At 40.0% G+C, this 21,166-nt stretch overlaps 1 protein-coding gene and 1 pseudogene across 3 annotated transcripts; both read left to right on the top strand.

Annotated features, from left to right (window-relative positions):
- The first annotated feature begins 3,135 nt into the window (after window positions 1-3,135).
- On the top strand, window positions 3,136-12,347 carry gprc5c (G protein-coupled receptor, class C, group 5, member C). 3 transcript variants are annotated; one of them, XM_056233728.1, is made up of 6 exons: window positions 3,137-3,443; window positions 6,297-7,353; window positions 10,265-10,362; window positions 10,561-10,680; window positions 11,283-11,326; window positions 12,292-12,335. In XM_056233728.1, exons 2-5 carry the CDS (start codon window positions 6,309-6,311, stop codon window positions 11,286-11,288), a joined length of 1,269 nt encoding a protein of 422 aa, XP_056089703.1. In that variant the 5' UTR covers window positions 3,137-3,443; window positions 6,297-6,308; the 3' UTR covers window positions 11,289-11,326; window positions 12,292-12,335. The 3 variants fall into 3 exon arrangements, with proteins under 3 accessions (XP_056089702.1, XP_056089704.1, XP_056089703.1); XM_056233727.1 differs by lacking the exon at window positions 11,283-11,326 and having other exon boundaries at window positions 3,136-3,443; window positions 12,292-12,346; XM_056233729.1 differs by lacking the exons at window positions 10,561-10,680; window positions 11,283-11,326 and having other exon boundaries at window positions 3,136-3,443; window positions 12,292-12,347.
- A 3,096-nt stretch (window positions 12,348-15,443) lies between these two features.
- On the top strand, window positions 15,444-18,734 carry LOC130069707 (uncharacterized; annotated as a pseudogene).
- Window positions 18,735-21,166: the final 2,432 nt, after the last annotated feature.

Here is a 21,166-nt window from a genome sequence, read left to right as displayed (position 1 = left end):
TATATTGTGTTTTTTATAAATGTTGCTCATATTGTAAATGAATGAAGTTCTTTACAATAGTGTTTCATTAACACTTTTCTTTTATTCTCACTCATTAATTTATTAACTGTTTAAAAAGAAGGCACAGCGCTGTCACTGAGGCAGTACCTTAAGGTACAAAACAAAATGGTACTAATATGTACCATTTAGGGGTAAGTAGGTACAAAGATGTACCTTTTCACTTTTGTACCTTAGGTCAGGATACTGCCTCAGTGACAGCGCTGTACCTTTTTTTCCTGAGGGTGTACAATAAAGCAGTTTTAGATTTGAAGCCATCTTAAAAATTAAATCCAATCAAGACATCATAATCATTATACACTTAGTAATTTTCCATATGAGAAACAAATGTGATAAGCATTTAATTGTCTCATCAAACACAAGACGACGTACATAAAGTTGCATACTGTTCTGATCGAGACCTTTCTTGCAGCTGTAGGTTATTTTGCATGACTAAGTTCAACCCTTTCACAGCCCGTCCAGTGAAGCAGAACAAGATGGTTGACCTTTTTAACCCCTGTGTGCAAAGTGCAGTTGCTGGCTTAGCTGCGCATTCATTGCATGGCGACTGGATGAGGCTTTAAAAGGGGCTTCGACGTGGGAACACGACGAGTGAAGACACCACTGTACAAACAGACCGCCGACCCGAGGAGCTCAAGGTCTGCTGAACAAAGCCAGCCCTGAGCTTCTGTGCACGTACCCATCCAGCAACAGCTACAATTTCAATTTGTTAGAATTGTCCAGAATCGATTAAATGACTGTAATTTGTTATCTGATCTGATATCATGCAGCACTTGCCAGTGTGTGCTTAAAGAGAACAGATTCAGATTCATTTATAGACGAGCTCAATCTAAATGCAGAGTAAAATGTGATTCAATGACCAAAGTCTTGATGTTTTCACTTACACACCTTCCGACTGTATATAAAATGTGTTTTAATTTGAGTTTCTGATGGAAGAGAGACTGCATGAATCAATTAAATCAGTCCTTGACTTAACAAACAATAGCACTTCTCTATCTAAATGTTTTTTGAATGTCTTTAATGACTAATGGTTTAATGAAGTGTAGTCTTGGCTAAAAGGTACATTAAAAGCTTTGATTTAATTAATCTGTTAAATTTCAGAGGAAATTTTTTACCTGTTTGGTCTGGGGGGCGGGGGGGGGGGGGGGGTTATGAACTCTTCTCTTGTCCTTTTAGTGCACTTGTGTTTCTCAGCACCCAGTGTTGCATCCTGTTTCTCTCTCTCTCTCTCTCTCTCTCTCTCTCTCTCTCTCTATCGTGAGAGGGTGCCTCTGGCTTTTGATTAATGTGCACTAAATCGTGTACTATACAACTAAGAATTTATCAAGAAAAGGTGCTGGTTGTGATTGACTTGATTTGAAATGATCTAGTAGATAAATTAATGACATAAATAAGAGTTGATTCCAAATAAGTTGCATTGAAAACTGTTTTGTTGGTGATGTCTGCCACATGAGAACTTCCTGTTTCATGAAGTGATATAATTTAACCATAAAATCATTTCATATATGAAATATGACTTAGATTTGTATCACTAAACGTGTTTCTGTATGAAATGGCGTAACTTCTAAACTACAAAATATCCCCACAAAATAGCATGTGGCGCTTGCATGATGCTTTCCCTTAAAGGAGTTGCTTTGTTGTTCATGTTTTATATTGTGACGCACAAGCTTTCCTTTGGTTGTGTAATTGAATATGTGCACTGATAAACTGTTGATAAACGGAAATAAATGGATATGAGGATCTATTGATGTGTCCTTTAAAAAATAAATGCACTCAAGCCTGAAGCTCTGTTGCATTTCAGTGTTTAAAACATTCAGATAATGTGATGGTTTCTTTGAATTTCTACTTCTTTTTTTTCTTTGCTCACAAACTAGGAAAGAAAACACTCAGTGCGATAACTACAATATCCTGTTGTGTGAGCAGAACACATTCAGGAAAAGACAGGAAAAGAAACAATGAGTCTGCTAGCTTTCTACTTCGAGTATATCATAATTGTAATCTTAAAGAAATAGAAAAAGTCCTCCATGTGGTTATACTTTGAGTACACAATAGCATCAGAAGCAGGGTTTAAATCTATAAGACCGTATAAGGGAGAGTGAAAGAGGATCGTGATGTGACCTTGAGAAGGCTTCTGACTCCAGGTTGCTTGCATGCTGTCCTGACGCTGCTTGAATAAAAAGTATGAGAATTGCATAAGAAAAAAATGTTGCACAGAGCATGTGGCAAATATCAAACAAATCTGATTAATTAGAAGAAAATGTGAGTAATAGTCAAGCACGCACGGGATAAATGATAGATAATGATTACCTAATGATTTTCCACTAGGTGGCGTTGTGCTCACACATTTAGAAATATTATTCCCACAGGATTAAGTTTTGAACCTGTTACTTTTCGGCTTGTAAATGTGTAATGTAGATAACAACATTAATATATATTTGTAATATCACTATCGATATTACGCAGAAGCAATGTGGTTTGAACACATATTAAGAGATTGAGCTTACATTTAAATGGGCAAGACATCATTTGTGACTTCATTTTCCACCGATTCTGTTTAAGCTGTGTTCAGGCCCAAAAGAAACCAAAGAAAAAGAAACAAAGTCGTTGTTGGATTTACCTGAGTAGGATAGATAGATAGATAGATAGATAGATAGATAGATAGATAGATAGATAGATAGATAGATAGATTGATAGATTGATAGATTGATAGATTGATAGATAGATAGATAGATAGATAGATAGATAGATAGATAGATAGATAGATAGATAGATAGATAGATAGATAGATAGATGGATAGATGGATGGATGGATGGATGGATGGATGGATGGATGGATGGATGGATGGATGGACGGACGGACGGACGGATGGATGGATGGACGGATGGATGGATGGATGGATGATTGGATGGATGGATGGATGGATGGATGGATTCTATTATATATAGCTTACAAAGTCCTTACTCTCTCCACCATAAAGTGCTCACTCTACGATACCTCTTTCCCCCCCTCCGTTTTTCCAGGTAGTGAAAACAGGCGCGTTCCCGACGGTGAGTGCCGGGAGCTCGAGAGGGACGCGCAAGATTGAGTGTGTGCGCGCGCCCGCGCAAGTGAAACTGAGAGTTTGAGTCACATCAGTAGCGGCTGAAAGCTATCAAAACTCGCCGAGTGTTTGCCCTCGACTATCCTTGAAGCTTTTTGAAGGTTTGTTTGCCTGGAGTACAAAGGGAACATTGTCTTTTCAGGGTTTAATACCTTACCGCTCTCTAGCACATTTTGGCGTCGCGATGTCTTATTTATTTTCATGCACTTGCTTGAACTGGTAAATTGTGCTCATATAGCCAGAGAGTCAGAGAAACGACATAGTATCTACGTCTGACTGCCAAAGGTGAGTTTATTTTATTATTTTCTTGTGCATGTTTGTGATATTGTAAACAGATTTCCACTTTTACAATATGTTTGGGTTTTTGTGATTTATATTATTGTGTTTATTGTGGCTTATTGGTATTAATTAGAAATGTGTTTTTTCAATCAGTTTCATGGAGTCTGCGGGAATATTTTGTGTTTATAAATGTGTTGGTAAAAATATCACGATTATTTAAAGACGTTTTGTTTTGGGGGTTGTTTTGAAAATGTTTTACTACGGTGTTAAGGATGTGAATCAACTCAGAGAATCATTATTTCTCAAATACTCCCGTTATATCTATTTTGAGTAATGGGTAATGAAGAGAATCTTTGTTCACCTGTTCAGGTGAGACGCCCAGTCAGTCACAAACACGAATGCCTGACTGTGCTGCGCTCTGATTGGTGCGTTGGAAATGATTGAATGTTGTGATTGGTTCAAACGGCTATATCTCAAAAATGAGTACGTTGAAAAACATGGATTGGTAAATGCTAAAAAGCAAAAATGCATTTAAACCTTGCGAGATGTCTGTTAGCGTATGTATCTTATCATACTGTGGATCAGTTACACTTGTTTCTTCATCTTCATCTGTTGCATTCTATAACAAAAATTGGATAGCTATATTTTTGACATAGCCCATGATAGTTTTCGTAAATATCTCAGAAAAGTGCTTGTCTTGAATATATTTGAATTTGTATAGTGCATAAATAATATACAAATGTGGAAATCATTAAAAATGCTTTTCTAAAAAAATAATTTTCTATTTTGTGCCTTAGGCTATACTAAATAAAATTAACAATTAAAATGCAACTATAATACAATCACTATGATTAGATAACATGTTAATAAGTCTTTCTGTAGTTTTTTTCCTCATCGTTGCGTTGTTAGCTTTGTCTTATGACACAGTAGAATTTTTTATTTTTGAAAACTACACAGTGATTTAAAAGGCTTGGAATTTAAGATATTTCTTTTTTTTCTTAATCTAATTTTGAATTTCAAATAATAGAATGCATGTTGAATGTTTAATTGGCACACTGTTGACATTTATGGTAGAATATATGATACTATATTTTGATCACTCTTAGTTTGTTCAAAAACTTCAATCCTCTGCTGGAGCTACAATTCAGTTATGCCTGTGCTAATGTGATTTACAGAGAAAACCAGAGTTCTTCAAGGGCAAGAGTCTAAATGTATAAACAAATATACATTTATGTTATACAAGTATTCTTTATCAATCTGATCTGAAAACGACTGGCTTCATTCAAGCACAAACTGTACTGTAGCGGTTCCTGCAGTATCAGTAGTATTGATTAAGTAATAAAATCAGTGTAATGTGATCAACCAGGCACAACCTGTTAAAAAGAAACAGACTCAACACTACTGGGCAACAGTCTTAGTTCTGGTTGAGATTTGTTCATTGCTTTAATTAGATTCTTTGTGGTTAATGTTTACGAAAAACATAGGTGGTGTTTTTATACTGATTTTACTATATAAGGGTTAATAAAACCAAATACTAAGATTCATGTGTTCTGGGTTCTGAGTTTTCTGATTGAATTAGATTTATTGTAATCTCCTTCATTAAGGAATCTCTGACCATTTTAGTTGTTTTTTTGTTTGTTTTTTCAAACAGAACATTTGAGGATCATTCTAATTTATCCTGGACTAAGCTGTTAAATGGTAATACGTGTATTTCACATGATAAATGTTCCAAAACCACATGTTTCCCATGTGCAAACTATGTTTTTCTCATGTGAAATTCGTGTGGTTTTTGTAAGGGCCTGTCCGTTTGGCTTTTTACATTTTTCTCTACCTGAATCACTCTCTTTGAGGTTTTGAAAGTGTAACTAAGAAAATATTCTTTAAAAGACTAATAAATGATAAACAGACAGATCTGGATTAGCTCCAGGTGTGGAAATTTCTTCTCTTAATGATTAATCTCTGCTCATAAAGTGCAGTCACACTATCAGGGGTGTCTAATCCTGCTCCTGGAGGACCACTGCCCAGCAGATTTCAGCTCCAACCCCAATTAAACACATGAACCAGCTAATCAAGGTCTTACTAAGCATCCGAACCTTCCAGGCAGGTTGGGGCTAAACTCTGCAGGACAGTGGCCCTCCAGGACCCCTGTACGAGAATTGGAATTGTAACAAATCTATAACCAGAAAATACCCTAATTTTCTGTATACACTACCATTCAAAAGTTTAAAATCTGTATGATTTTTTAAATGTAAAAAAAAAAAGAAGTCTCTTATGCTCGCCAAGTCTGCATTTATTTGATCAAAAATACAGTGAACACAGTAATATTAGTTGTTTTCCATTTTAATATATTTTAAAATGTCATTTATTCCTGTGATGGAAAAGCTGAATTTTCACTATCATTACTCCAGTCTTTATTCGTTTGAAATGGAAACTTTTCTAACGTAGTCTTTACTGTCACTTTTGGTCAAAGGAATGTGTGTGTAAAAATGTTAATTTCTTTTAAAACAATTCTTACTGACCCCAAAAGTTTGAATGGCGGTGCTACTTAAATCATCATATAAGTTATATAATCCTGATGCCATTCATTGCAATGTCCAAAGTAATTTTGCATGCTCAAAGTCTAGTGAGACCACACCTTTAGAGACCCAACCTAATGTCCAGGCTGGGCCACACTTGTTGAGCACAAACCTGTCAGTGACGTTTAAATGGCTGTGATATTATTACGATTTTGACGTTGTCACTCCCTCCCTTGATATAAGGGGAGGATTTTGAGTCAATGTCACTCGCTATCTTGTTGTAACTCTTAATTGCTTCATGCTTGCATGCTCATTCTTGCTTTTCTCTCTTGTCTGATCTTAGGTGCTGGAAACCATGGATCACCTCACCTCCAAATCCCAACGTTTTCCTCTACTGCTCCTCACTGCTCTATGCGTTCTTCCTGGATCACTGGCACAGACTTCGATCCCCAAGGGTTGTGCCGCTGATGTGGACTCCTTGTATTTCAATCTGTGTGACCTGAGTGCTGTCTGGGGTGTTGTAGTGGAGGCATTTGCAGCTGCTGGTTTGGTGGCCACCCTGATTCTTCTGATCGTGCTGCTAGCCAGCCTTCCCTTTATCACTAACAGGAATTGGCGCAGTTCGTTGGGGCTTCACGTTGTGTTCCTGATCTTCACGTTTGGACTGTTCGCCCTCACTTTCGCCTTCATCGTCGGGAAGAACTTCGCCACGTGCGCGTCACGCCGCTTTCTGTTCGGGGTGTTGTTCGCCGGCTGCTTCTCGTGCCTTCTCATGCAAGCCGTGAGGTTGAACATACTAGCCAGGAGGAACTCTGGGCCCAGAGGTTGGGTTTGGTGTTTGGGTGCTCTGGGACTCTGGCTGGTGGAAGTTGTCATCAACACAGAATGGCTAATTATTACAATTGTACGATACCCAACTAACATTACCGGAACCCTTGCTCCTGCCACTGCTGTTCCCTGTAACATTGAAAACCAGGATTTTGTCATGGCGCTCATATATGTTCTAATTCTACTCTTGGCAGTCGTAGTGGCATCCTTACCCATATTGGCAGGTAAGCACAAGCGTTGGCGCAAAGATGGAGCCCTCATCCTGGTCACAGGACTGTTTTCGGTGGGCATCTGGGTGGCTTGGATTGTCATGTATGTATACGGGAACTCAAAGAATGGTGGGCCAACATGGGATGACCCCACACTGGCTATAGCACTGGTGTCAAACGCATGGGTGTTTCTGCTGTTCCACACTGTGCCGGCGGTGTGCAGCCTGAGTGAGGTAGATGACGATCCAGCTGTTGAGGAAGATCTGTACCCCAGCAGAGGTTACGAGAACATTCTGAAGGAACAAAGCACACAGAGTATATATATGGAGAATAAGGCCTTCTCTATGGATGAGCCCCACACAGGTAAATGCACGCTTTTGAGCTTTTATTTTGTATTCCTCTTAACTTTATTATCTTTGCTTTAAAGTAAATAAACTTTACAAGCTAGTTTTTATTAGGGATCCATAATATATATATCTGTGATAGATAATATTATCAGGAAATATTAGTGTTTTTATCAGCATCGGTCTGATTAGGCTGATATTGGAACCAGATAACATAAGGGCTTTTTCCTATGCCAGATATAAAATGTTCTACTGTAGCCTACATCTATTTATTATTTTTTATAATATTTATTTATTGAGGTTTTGTTTTTTGTTCTGTAATCAGGTCAAATATTTTTCCATTCTTTAAAATGTTATTGGCTATCTGCATCTGCTAAAATGTGCATACACTACCATTTAAAATGTTGGGGTTAAAATCAAGTATTACATTTAAAATTTAAAATAACTTTTTACTCTTAATACATTTTAATATATTATGTAATTTTATTCATGTGATGGCAAAGCTGTATTTTCAGCATCATTACTCCAGTCTTCAGTGTCACATGATCCTTCAGAAATCATTCTAATATGCTGATTTGGTGCTCACGTAACATTTCTTATTATCTATGTTGAAAACAGTTGTGCTGCTTAATATTTTTGTGGAGACTTTGATAGGATTCTTTGTTTATTTGAAATAGAAATCTTTAGTACCATTATAAATGTCTTTACTGTCACATTTGATCATTCAGTTTATTAAAAGGACAGTAAAGACATTTATAATGATTTTATTTGTGATCAGATTATATAATGTTTCTAATAGCAATTTGCATTTGACAGATGCAATCCGTTTACATTCCGTTGAAGGATTCTGATAGCTAGCTACACAGTAAACAAGACTAACGTATCAGCGTGGACGTACTATATTTGGCCTGTATGAGAAAACTGACTGTAGCAGAACGTTTACACCCACAATCACTGAGAGTGTAAAGTATACTTGTTGCATTATGGGTTATGTTCTGACGTATTTCAGAACGGGAAAAAAAGTGTCTGAAATCAGGCCTTTAAAGCTCCTAAAAGTGTCTGTGTTCAGGTTTCACATATCGTAGGCCTAAGGTGGTGCTAATGCGTATTAGAACTGTTAAGCCGAACATCATGAAAATCATCCCGTTGATCATTCCGAGTGTTTTAAAGGATGGATTCTCAATTCCAAACTTTAATTACTGTTTATGGATCTGAAACTTCTTTGACGTTGTGTGCAGGCATGTAACCTTACACCTCTAGTTTATGCTGTTTCAAAAGCTCCATCCAGTGATTACAAATTAAACTAATTCTGCCTGCCAATTATATAATTCAGAAACCCAATATGTCTGTGTGTGTTGACATACTAAGAAGAGAGGGAACGTGTGACTTTGAGAGAGGACAAAGCTGCAGAACATGCTGGAACAGGACTGAATTTCACAATAACTGCTGCTTACACCACTGAATTTGATATGCTGATGTTTGAATCCACTCAGTCTAATATATGATGGTACCGCACTGAACATGCTGTTCATCCGTCCTCTCTTCCTCTTTCTCCTCCTCTCTGTCTGTCTTCTCACTCTCTGTCTGTTTCTCTCTTTGTCTTTGCACCTGCTTGTTTCCTCTGGGCAAACATGCAAATATCTTTTCTGCCTTTTGATGTCCATGAAGTTGAACCCCAGGTAGCTGAGAGTTTCCATCCATTCAGAACTGTGTCTCAAACCTTTCTATTATAAATCAACAATATCCAACTGTGTTTTCTCAACCAATAACTGCTTGACAGTACGGTTGCATACTGTATATTCAATAATCTAACAATGACGTACCATAGGTATAACATTTCCATGTTCATCAATATTTGCATATCGTTTGTGGTTTTGTGAAGTAAAAGGAATGCGTCAGTTTGTATTGAACAGGGAGTGTTTGGAAAGTTCAGGAGTCATATCTCACTAGTAAATGAATACCCAGAGCAAAATGGAAGACCTCTCCCACCCTGGCATGAGTCAATATGAGAACACACATAGACCCTGAAGCATGTGTTTACATTAGCATGTCTCCATGGAGACTGAGGTGTGGCAACAGTATCATCAGTATTTCACAGAGCAAGAGGACATTTCTGCCCCACTGCATCAGTGCAACCTTATCAAACCACAGTGCGTGTTTTAAGATAACTTGAGAGATTTGTTCAGAGGTTATAAAAGAAAGCCATATATCTCGAGGGTATTAAAACATAACATTATTTTATTGTTGTGCTTGTCCTCCAAATAAGTGAATAAAGTGTGTTTAAATTCTACATAATATAAAAAGTCCATATGCAAGTATATACACAAACACACACCAAGGCTATTTGATCAAAAATTGATCCAATAAACAATGCAATATTATTACATTATAAAATAACTGTTTTATACTTGAATAGATTTTAAAATGTAATTTATGCCTGTGATGGCAAAGCATCATTACTCCAGTCTTCAGCGTCACATGATCCTTCAGAAATCATGCTGATTTGGTGCATTTCTTATTATTATCAATGTTGAAAACTGTTGTGCTGCTTAATATTTTTGTGGAGACACAAAAGAATAGCATTTAGTTGAAATATTTAGTAACATTATAACTTTTGGTCAATTTAATTCATCCTTGCTAAATAAAACTATCCATAAAGAAAAAACTTACTGACCCCGAACTTTTGAACAGGAGTGTAAATGCAAATATTACATAAATATGCTAAATATATATTCTAAAGAGTGTCATTTCAACATCAGTCAATGTGAAATCAACTATTATACTAATATTCTGTGGGAAACAGGTTATCTATTCACATTTATTGCATACAGCTTTGCCATTTTTGTCTCCTGAAGTATTTGTATAAGGCATGTCATGAAAGGTTGTATTCAAATCCAAACATTTAACATCTTTAAATTTTGTGTTCTCAGGTAATAAGCCTGTGTCCCCATACGGCGGCTATAACGGCCAACACCGAAGTATATATCAGCCGACAGAAATGGCCATCATCACCAAAGGAGTGAGGAATGTGAGTGCACATATTTTACTACTGATTTGACTATGCATACAACCACCGAGTCTTGTGGTCCCTGTTCACAAACAAAAAAATAAAAGCCAGCTACAAATAGAAAAGTCCACATCTTCTTTCAATGTCATAGATCTGAATGTTTTTGTGCATTTGTGTGTTCACCTGCCATATCTATTTGGACTGTGTTTTCGGCTGTAGCCACAGGGGGAAACGTATGACAGTATAATTCCACGAGCATCCGTAGGCAATCCACCCGGAGACCAAAGCGGTCACACCAGCCCCTCAACACAACTTGATGATATAAGAAAATATTCAAATGTACGTGGGGAGCATTAGTAATGCTGTGTTTGTATGCTTTGGGTCTCTCTAGTCTGTCGCCCTTCTCTTTCACCTGCCTTCACTCTTTTTCAACATGTATGCATTTTAACCTACTGACAATTTAACCGAATTTGTGTCCTTCAGCTTTGTAAGGGTGATGTGTGTATATATAAATACAAATAAAAATGATTATTATATGCACCATTCATATGTGACAAACTCAATTTAAAGGATGTTTTTGTGACCTGTAAACATCAAACATTTGTCAAGCTGTTAAACCATTAAAATTACGGATTCTTAAATGGTTTGTTATTGAAGCTCATAATCACCCACACAAAACATCCTTCAACTTGAACTTGAATTTTCTTCTAAAATTTCTGGGTCTTGCCTCGCACTTTATCGTCTCTCTCAATTACACACGTCCGTGGGGAATTCTTCTCTCTCTTTGTCTTGTCAGTCATTCTTTCAAGATCTGCTTTCATTAGAATGCACTTGGTGGCTGTAGCCTTCTGTCTGGGATGGAGGAATTTAAAGGCCGTTTTAAGAATATTTTTGTTCGTGTTTGTTTGTGTTGTTAATTATAATTTTCATTTTTTATGAAGGTATGAGGTGGTGGATGAAGAGATCAAATCTATTAAACTAAACTGTATGTTTTCTGGCTTTTCCTATTTTATTTTATTTTTTAAAATCATTTAATAACCGTTTTTCTCACCTCTGTTACATGAGGCATCTGTGTATTCTCTTATAGACCTTGGTCTGGTTAGTCGCCATATTGAATTTAACATGGATGCAAACAAGGCTGTGAAGGATAGACGCATCATTTACTATGGCGAGCACTAAAGGTCCTACCTAGATCATATCATTTTCACAACTCACAACTTTCAAAAAATGTTAACATGACAACGATGTACTAAAAATGAAAAAGGTTTTCCTTTGTTTTTTTCGCGTACAGACAACAACGTTTTCAAAATGATCCCATTCACACGGTTCCACGAAAATGACTAAAACGCTGTATTATTCATGCCAGGCCAGTAGTTGGCGATGTCACTTTAAGAAACACTGCGCGCCTATAGACTGAACATGTCACCGGTTTCACAAATTCGCATTTTTGTTGTTTACATGGAGGCGATAATAATAACTTGCACTTTGAAAACCAATTCCAAAGTATGCGTTTTATGCCCCCAAAACGCCATTGTTGTGTAAATGAACAGCCAAAAAGTTTTCAGTGGAAAATGTTGTTGTGTAAATAGCCTCTTTGTCAAGTTTTATTTTTGGAAAGGCATTTTGTCAGCTGAACAATGTTGTCAAACAACAGTACAATCCATTGAGCGCACTGTTCTTTTATTCCTCACAGCCTTGTTTCCATTCCTATTAAAACTTAAATATGGCGCCAGCCTGATTAAGGTCTATTGCTATTTCCTCTTTCTGTCAAAAAATCACTGTTAAAATTAACCTTACACATATTTGTATTTGTTTCTTAGATGTACTTCTTTTTCCAATAACATTTTTTTAACAATATTTGGTTTTAAATGTAACTTTAAAATATTAAATTAATATTTTCATGTTGATCCCAGAAATGTAATCTAATGTTTCCTCTATTTCTCTCTGTAGGGAAATTTCAACAGAAGACCCCAGTGATCTGCTCACGCCAGTTGTCCCCCCCCCCCCCCCCCCCCCCCCCCCTCTTGTGTTGCTAAATTAAGATTTGTGATTTTGTTTTTCTTTCCATCGCTGTGGTCGACTGCATAGACCAACTTGTGTGAACTCAGAGTAACTGAGCAACATTTTGTTGGTTTGCTCTACTGAAAGACAATGTGTTGGGTTATCTCAACCTGATTGAACCGTTGAAGACGTGCAATTGTACAGTATGGCTTGTTTGTGCATGGGACACATTAAAAAAAGATTACTTCTTGTACCAATGATTGTATAGACTACTGCAATGTGTTTACTAAGAAAGCACAGATGAGCAAAGGACTGTAAAATAAATGTGTGCTGGTTTTCTGTCTCTCATCCTGTAAATTGAGTTCTGACATGCTGCTTCAATCACTGTAAATATTGGACACCATACATATGCATAAACCCTAATTTACATATATCAAATATTAACAATGTGCAATCTTTTGGGTGCAGCAACTGGATTTATGACTATTTTATTATTTTCCCAACTTTGTATTTATTGTCAATGTACAAAGAAGCATTACACTCAATCTGAACAGAATATCTTTGTAATGGTTCTGTTGATTAATGTACAGTATATATTAAAATTTCACTGAATGGGAAAATCAGTTTGAAAGGAAATTTATTAACTCATCTTGCTGTAGTTGCCAACAGCTTACCATGTGAAAAACTACATTTTTGAAGTTCTGAAATGTCATTGTGAGACTGATTGTGCATGTGACCTGGTCACAGGGACTTCATTGGGATAACTTCCCAAAGGGAAGTTAGTTCGAATGGAAAATTCTCTAAACCCTAACCAGTCATTACATTTACATAGATGCTGCTGATAAGTTTCTCAATATGTCAGCCTGAGCTACAGTGTTCCAGATGGAGGGTTGTTAAAGGCGGCCATTACATCAACACGTGACCAAAGCATGGAACATATAGTTCAAGTTCACACTGTTTTTATTTTTGTATTATAACTGTATTATATGTACTAATGACCTATGTCACCTTTATTTATATAACGCTTTATACAATACGTATTGTTTCAAAGCAGCTTGCAGTGATAAACAGGAAAATAATGATTCAATGATGCAAACAGAGTTAAAGAGTTCAATTCTACTGTAAAGCAGCTCTAAATAGAAAATATTGTCATTGTTCAGCTGAGGTAAGTTCAGTGTTGATCAGTTCTGTCTAATAACTGTGGTAAATAAACAGTGTGGTGCGACTACAGCGGGCACCGAGGCGGATCCGAGGCCCACCGTTCAAAAGTTTAGGGTCAGAAAAATGAAGAAATTAATCCTTTGTTTAAAAAAAAAAATTTTTTTTATCAAATTAATACTTTAATTCAGCAAGGATGCATTAAATTAATCAAATGTGACATTAAAAACATTTATAATATATTTGAAATAAGTGCTGTAATGCTGAACTTTATATTCATCATACAATTTCACAATGAAAAAGAACAGACTTTGTGAAATGTGCAGGTGTATAAAATAGCAGGTTGTTTTTTGGGAAGCAATGCTGATCAATTGAGTGTAGCTTTGGGTGACTCCCTCGTCCAGTAATGCAGACTTTTCAAAAAATGAGCTTTCAAATCAAGCTTCGCAGACTGTTCATTAATCGCAGCTACATAAAAGAGTCAGCGGTATAAGTTTTTGCATAGTGATTTTCTATTCCAGTAACTCTTCTATATGCACATTATCAGTGGTTTTATATTCAAATAAATATATTTACCTATATACGCAAGTGTACAACAAAATAAACATTTACCTACGCAAATGTACCTCCAAATGATTTAATACATTGAGGTTATCAATGCATATCTGCCTCCACACAATGAAAGTCAATGGGGTCCAATTTTTTTTAGACCTCAGTGTTGTTCAAACCGTCATCTTACATTCTAACATACAGGTTTGGAATGAGTAAATTATGACTTTTTTCCATTTTTGGTTGAACTAGCCCTTTAAATATCCTTTCCTACATCCTGTTCATCAAATCATATTCAACAATTCACCAGCATCTGTCTTACATTTCATTCTGGTGAGATAGCAGGATCCACCCAAGCTAAATTCACAATAAAAACACAAACTACCTTCTCGGTTTTATGGTACCAAACGTGATTTAGGATGCGTCTGCAGTTTCTCGACTGTCATTGGGGTAGACAAGTTCACCCCGGCTGCCTTCTTGGATGTCTTCCCTGCAGCCGTCCTGACTGTGTATCAAATGTTGAGCGCTGCCGGTAAAATCTGGATGCTGAATCTATAGGTAATATGATAAGTATTTTCTCCTCACATTGAGAGCACAAAGTGCTGGGTATTTAAGGAGAAAGCAGACATACAAACCTGTCCTTGAGACACAAGCATCTTTTCTCCAATGACATTGAATAGCTAAAATGTTAGCAGCTGTTTGTTATTCTATTCCAAAAGGACATTTGACACATTAAATGAATGAGTAGGTGTTGTGGACGTATAAGTTTTCCTAATTTTCATCAACTTGGCTAAATTAATATATCTAATGTAAATTACTTGTTTGCAATTTGGCAGCAAACATTTTTCGACAAGATCTAATTTCTGGTTATATATATATAAATATAGCTGCGAGCAGCGATGACGGGCCCAAGCCTGTGGCACCGCAACCCCGGTGCCTTGACTTCATTCCAAAAACCAGGATGTGATAATAAGAATATTTTGAATAAACACACATGCATATCAAACATGAATGTATTTTGTCCATAAACAAATCCTAGCCACCTAAACCGGCTTCATTGTATAGGCCCCAGATCAGCACTTTAATATGATATATTTTTGGATATTAATCAGAATTGTGTTGTACATGTAATCTCACTGTATCAAATGATCAACCTCGGATGTGTAACATAAAAGAGTGATATATTATTTGCCTCTAATGATCAGTGGCCAACTTTTCCATTTTCATAATGTTGCACAAACACATTAAATGAAGTTTTATGTAACAAAGTTCGGGAGGAGCATGTTCAGGTAATCATCCAATCAGCACAAGAAGAAGCCAGTATAAATAAAGCCTTCCCTTACCTCCTGTCTCATGACTTCTTTCTCAGCATCTGACTCCGCCTCCGTGCAGGCATGTCCGAGCTAGAGCTCTTCCCCTCCGACGATGAATCTTTCATCTCGGAGTCATCTCATCCGCAAAGCGCAGATCCAGCAACTCTTCCTTCCCCAGCAGCCAACGTCAACATCGAGCCTCCATCTTCAACCAGGGGACGTCGGCCCTCCAGATCCTCTCCGCATACCCCAAGACGCCGTAGACTCCCCTCACCACCGCCAGCGAGGATCTCATCATCTTCATCATCGTCTTCCTCCGCGCCTTCCCACCTTCCAGCTCCCCCTAACATCCCCCCAATAGGGAAGTGGACGGTCAAGGGGCTAAGACAAGCCCTAATTAATTCTGATGCAAATTTCTCCCGCAGGATGAAAAAAGCAGAATTATTTAATTTATATGTCACCTTACAATCTTCTCACCCTTCTGTTTCAGCTCCAATTCCTTCAGCTCGAGCGAGCAAGGCTCGACGGGCCCCGATCGCAGCACTGGGCTCCGCCCCCACGCCACGACGTCTCAGACCTTCCGCTAGCCTGGGCCGCGCCCCGGAACCAGTCACGATCGAGCGCCAATCTCCTCCAGGTCAACTCCTCTCCTCAGCCCCGCCCATCGTGGTACCTCACACTTTAGATCCTGGCAGTTCCACTTTCTTACACGATCCCCAATCGGGTTTCTTCCCTTCTACTTCTTTCAGTTTTCCTCCTTCCCAAGCGTCAGGTGCTCACCCTAACGTGAGGATGCCTCCGTTAGCCGGTCAATCGCCGGCGCATTTCTTTCCCCTCCCCTTTCCACACTATGCTCTCCCTATTCCTCCTCCTCCATCTAACCCGGGGGCCGATCTCCGCGTGAAGATGCCTCCGCAAACGGCCACAGCCCCGATTTCCCATCCCTTTAACCCTCTCCAAGCGCGTTCTCCTTTCTCGCTCTTCTCAGCCATTCCTCAACCAGTCCCTCAGAATGCAGTAGCTACTGAACCTCCTCCAGTGACGAACAACATCAGAGCTCAAATCTTAGCAGGTGCAGACATTGATTTGGGTTCTCTCCTGTCCTTGTTTCCTCCGGCTGAGTCCAATCGCCAAGTAGACTGCGGCGACATTTCAGTCACTCTAAAAAATAACGCACAGGTTACATCACGTACATTGTCACTAGCCGAATTCTGTATAGCCTTCAGCCGCTATACAGAAGTCATATGCTCATCTTTTCCCCACAGACGGCGCGAGCTGAACGACTATCTGTCTATTATAGCTGAGCTCGCGTTGTCTTACGGGGGTAGTCACTTTTATACGTACCACAAGCTGTTTTCCGCAAAATGCGCCGTCCGCGTTTCCCAGTGGAATCAGTGTCCCTATTGGGGAGCGTTGGACACCGATCTCCATAACCGAGTCTTCCTCGGGTGCAAAAATATCTCCTGCGCAATCTGCAGATCCATAATCCATGCCACCACGGCATGCCCCCAGATCAATCCATCGATCCCTCCCTGCCCAGAGCAGAATGCCATAAAATCCACAAGTTACGTTCCGCGCCACGCAAGAGAAGATTTTTCAATCAGAGCACCATACTCGGCACCCGATAGACAAGTTTGTAGGAATTTCAACGAAGGGAGATGCCCAAGACAACGCTGTCGTTTTCTCCACGTCTGCGATTTCTGCGGCGGCGCACACGCCCGCGTGATATGCCCAGTTAAAAAATCTGTCAATAAAAATGCAAAAAACTATCTCTCGACTCCTGTGAATGTTTTCCGTCTAGCCGAAGAATTATCACACCACCCTGATGTCAACTTCACAAATTATCTATTGACAGGTCTCAATCAAGGCTTTAAACCCGGCGTAGAAAGCCATCCCACGCAAAATGTTATCTGCGCTAACCTTCAGTCCGCCTTAGCAGAGCCTGGAGTAGTAAATAAGCTAATTAAAAAAGAAATCGAATCCGGTTTCATGATGGGTCCTTTCGAGGCTCCCCCGTTCGACAAATTTCGCATCAGCCCCATAGGCGTGGCCACCAGGAAATTCTCTGGGAAAAAGCGGTTGATAATCGACCTTTCAGCCCCCCATAATTCTCCATATCCGAGTATCAATAGCCTCATCCCTCTCGAAGAGTATTCTCTCAATTACCACGATATCGAACAAGCCATAACCATGATTAAAATAGCTGGTCGAGGTGCATGGCTAGCAAAAGTAGATATCTCCTCTGCTTTTAAAGTAATGCCAATCCACCCCGATTCATGGCACTTGTTCGGTGTAAATTGGCAGAAAAAGTATTATTTCGCCGTGCGCCTAACTTTCGGCTGCAAAAGCAGCCCAAAAATCTTTGACACTCTCTCCGAAGCCATATGTTGGATCCTTTCTAATAATTACGCAATTCCTCATCTTCTCCATCTGCTCGACGATTTCCTAATAATTTCACCCCACGACACCGTCCCCGAAGCTCACCTCCTCATAGTGAAAAAAGTTTTCGCCGAACTAGGGATTCCGTTAGCTCACGAGAAAACATCGGGTCCAACTACGTCCATCGAGTTTTTAGGCATCAATCTAGACTCAGCAAAATTCCAAGCCTCACTGCCTAAGGAAAAAATCGATCGCATTATTTTAATCGCATCCAATTTTACTGACAGCACAGATTGTGCAAAACGCGAACTTCTCTCGCTGCTGGGCCACCTAAATTATGCGATGCGCATTATTCCACAGGGCCGACCCTTTATCGCGCATCTCCTAGCCCTCTCTTCATCCGTTCATGCGCTGGAAGATCGGATCATCCTCTCCGACGAGTCAAAAAACGAGCTTAAGTTATGGATTAATTTCCTTAATCAGTGGAATGGCTTAACTTTTTTCTATGATGACTTTATCTCTCTCCCCCTCGATATCAAACTGTTCACAGACGCAGCTCCCTCGATCGGCTTCGGCGGCTATTACCAAGGACGCTGGTTCGCGTCCTCCTGGCCCCCCCAGCTCCTAGACACACCCCAGTCTTCAGCCTCCTCTGCCCTTTTCGAGCTCTACCCGATAGTCGTCGCAGCTTCCCTATGGGGAAAAGAATGGTCATCCAAAAGTATCCAAATCCATTGCGACAACGAAGCAATCGTGTACTGTATCAACAAAGGTCGTTCTCGCTCACCTGCGCTTATGCCACTCCTTAGACGCCTCATTTGGACCTCCGCATGCGACCAGTTCTTAATAACTGCAATCCACGTCCCAGGGGCTCAAAATCAAATCGCTGACTCTCTCTCCCGTTTCTCGTTTCAGAAGTTCAGGATGCTGGCACCAGAAGCAGACCCCACTCCAACTCCAGTACCTCCTTATTCTCAGCTGATCTTCCCATAGATCATCCGCTAAAATCCCTCCTGGACACGTCCATCGAATCCATCCTCCAAGCCGTTTCTCCCAGAACCCTGCAAACTTATTACACCGCATGGAAATCGTTCAAATCATTCCACCTCTCTCACAACCTGTCGTTTCCCGAATTTTCGCTTCTAACAGTTACTTCATTCATATCCCATCTTCACAGTTTTAAAGGTCTCCAAGCCGGATCCATTAAAAGCTATATAAGCGGCATTCAATTTTTCCATAAATTAATCCACGGTAAACCTACACCTGCAATAAATAACTCCCAAACGTCCCTTCTAATTAAGGGAATCCAAAGATCCCGCCCCACGCGCCCAGATACCAGACAGCCAATCACAATCGATATACTCACCAGATGCATCTCATCACTCCGTCTTGGATACCACTCCATCAATACCGCATATACGTTAGAGGCCATGTTCATCCTAGCATTCTTCGGTTTCCTCCGCTGTTCCGAACTGACCATAACTTCCTTATTCGACCCAAATATCCATCCCGCAATTTCAGACCTTCAGATCGTAGATAACGAAACCATATCATTTTTCATTAAACAAAGCAAAACGGACAGAGACAAAAGAGGCCACTTCGTCTATATTTTCAATCTTCAAACTCCCATCCGACCGTACCATGCGCTTTTTAATTACCTGCAGTACAAACTTTCCTCGTCCAAATCCCCACTCGACCCTCTTTTTACTAACGACTTCAATCATCCAGCTACGAGATTCTGGTTCCAAAAACATCTAAAAGCAATCCTTACCAAATCCGGCGTCTCAGCAGAGCATTTCTCTAGCCACTCATTCCGCATCGGAGCAGCCACCACAGCTGCTCAAAAAGGTCTCTCCACAACAACAAATCAAAACCCTCGGTCGCTGGTCATCGGATGCCTTCAAAACCTATATTAGGTCTAGCCGTTTTTTCATCAAAAATGCTCACCAAGCCCTAACTAATTAATTAAATTACCACCTGCTGCTCCCCATTTCAGTTACATCCGTTTACACCTTCCGATTACATCTGGGCTCGCCGCTTGCACACTCGCTCAATATTCATAAGGTACGTTTTTCAATCACATGCAGACTCCCCCGTTCGCACGCAGCGATGACTCACCCGTTCGAAGGCCGGGTTCCGTCCCCCTTCCAAAACGCTGGTTGAAACCTCCCGTTCGAATTGCAGTGAGAGTCTGCCCGTCTTAGTCGTCGCCGGACGTCCGCGCTCGTGTCGCCAGGAGGGCTCCCCATTCGTCGGGACGTGAGGAGTCTTTCCCGTGACCCAGCCCCCCCTTCGAAGCGCCGGTCGAGCCCTCCCGACCGAGTCCAGCGGGCGCCCTCCGTCCAACCCAGCGAGGCTTACCCGTCCTATGCCGCGAGCATATAAGTTCCCGTCGGACGCTGCGAGAGCTCTCCTGGGTGAACGGTTAAATTCGTCCACAAATTCACGCTCGCATAATTCCTGCGTCAGCGAGCTGTCAGTTCAACTGCAGAATGGGCTTATCCGACCGATGCCGTGAGCATCCAAGTTCCCGTCGGTCGTCGCGAGAGCCTTCCCAGTCGAACTGGCAAGCTCGTTCCTTGGTAAACACATACCCTTCACTTTTTGGGGGGTTAAATTCTACGCTCGCTGTCCTCCGTTTATCTGGCATTTTGGGGAGTACTCTGGGGTCGGGCCGAATTCTGAGCTCGGAGCCCTCCCCCCGGACAGCAAGCCAAATACGCATTATTATATTACATCAGATTTCATTAACATGTAAACTCGTGAAATGAAGTTTTATGTAACAAAGTTCGGGAGGAGCATGTTCAGGTAATCATCCAATCAGCACAAGAAGAAGCCAGTATAAATAAAGCCTTCCCTTACCTCCTGTCTCATGACTTCTTTCTCAGCATCCCTCCACCACCCCTTCACCCCACATTCGGCGGGGTCCGCTCATAGATACCTATGACCTCTAAGGTTAGGGGGGAGTACTCTGGGGTCGGGCCGAATTCTGAGCTCGGAGCCCTCCCCCCGGACAGCAAGCCAAATACGCATTATTATATTACATCAGATTTCATTAACATGTAAACTCGTGAAATGGGTTTAACAAATTAAACAATTCATTACAGGAACAGGTTTTTTCAATTGAAATGACTGGAATCCTTCCTTCAGGGCATGTTCTATATAAACCTGAACTAAACTCCAGCTGAAACTAGATCTGTTTACAAACAGATTTGCATAATCTCATAAGGTATACGAACCGGCTGTTTTCATCCAGAAAAAGAGGCTTTTTACAGAGATCCATGAGTTATCTGGTTTATGCACACAGCGCTTATTCATACTGACTCACCCATTAAAACAATTCTAATATTCTGTGTTATACAATCTTCATTCTTTACCACAGAACTTCAAAAGACTGACCCTTTGTCAAAGTTCAAACGATAGGC

This window comes from Rhinichthys klamathensis, unplaced genomic scaffold (genome assembly GCF_029890125.1).
Source record: "Rhinichthys klamathensis goyatoka isolate OS25496 unplaced genomic scaffold, OSU_Roscu_1.1 h1tg000376l_1, whole genome shotgun sequence".
Classification (NCBI taxonomy): Eukaryota; Metazoa; Chordata; class Actinopteri; order Cypriniformes; family Leuciscidae; genus Rhinichthys; species Rhinichthys klamathensis.
Note: the sequence above shows the minus strand (reverse complement) of the source record. Positions and strands in the feature narration are given on the sequence as shown.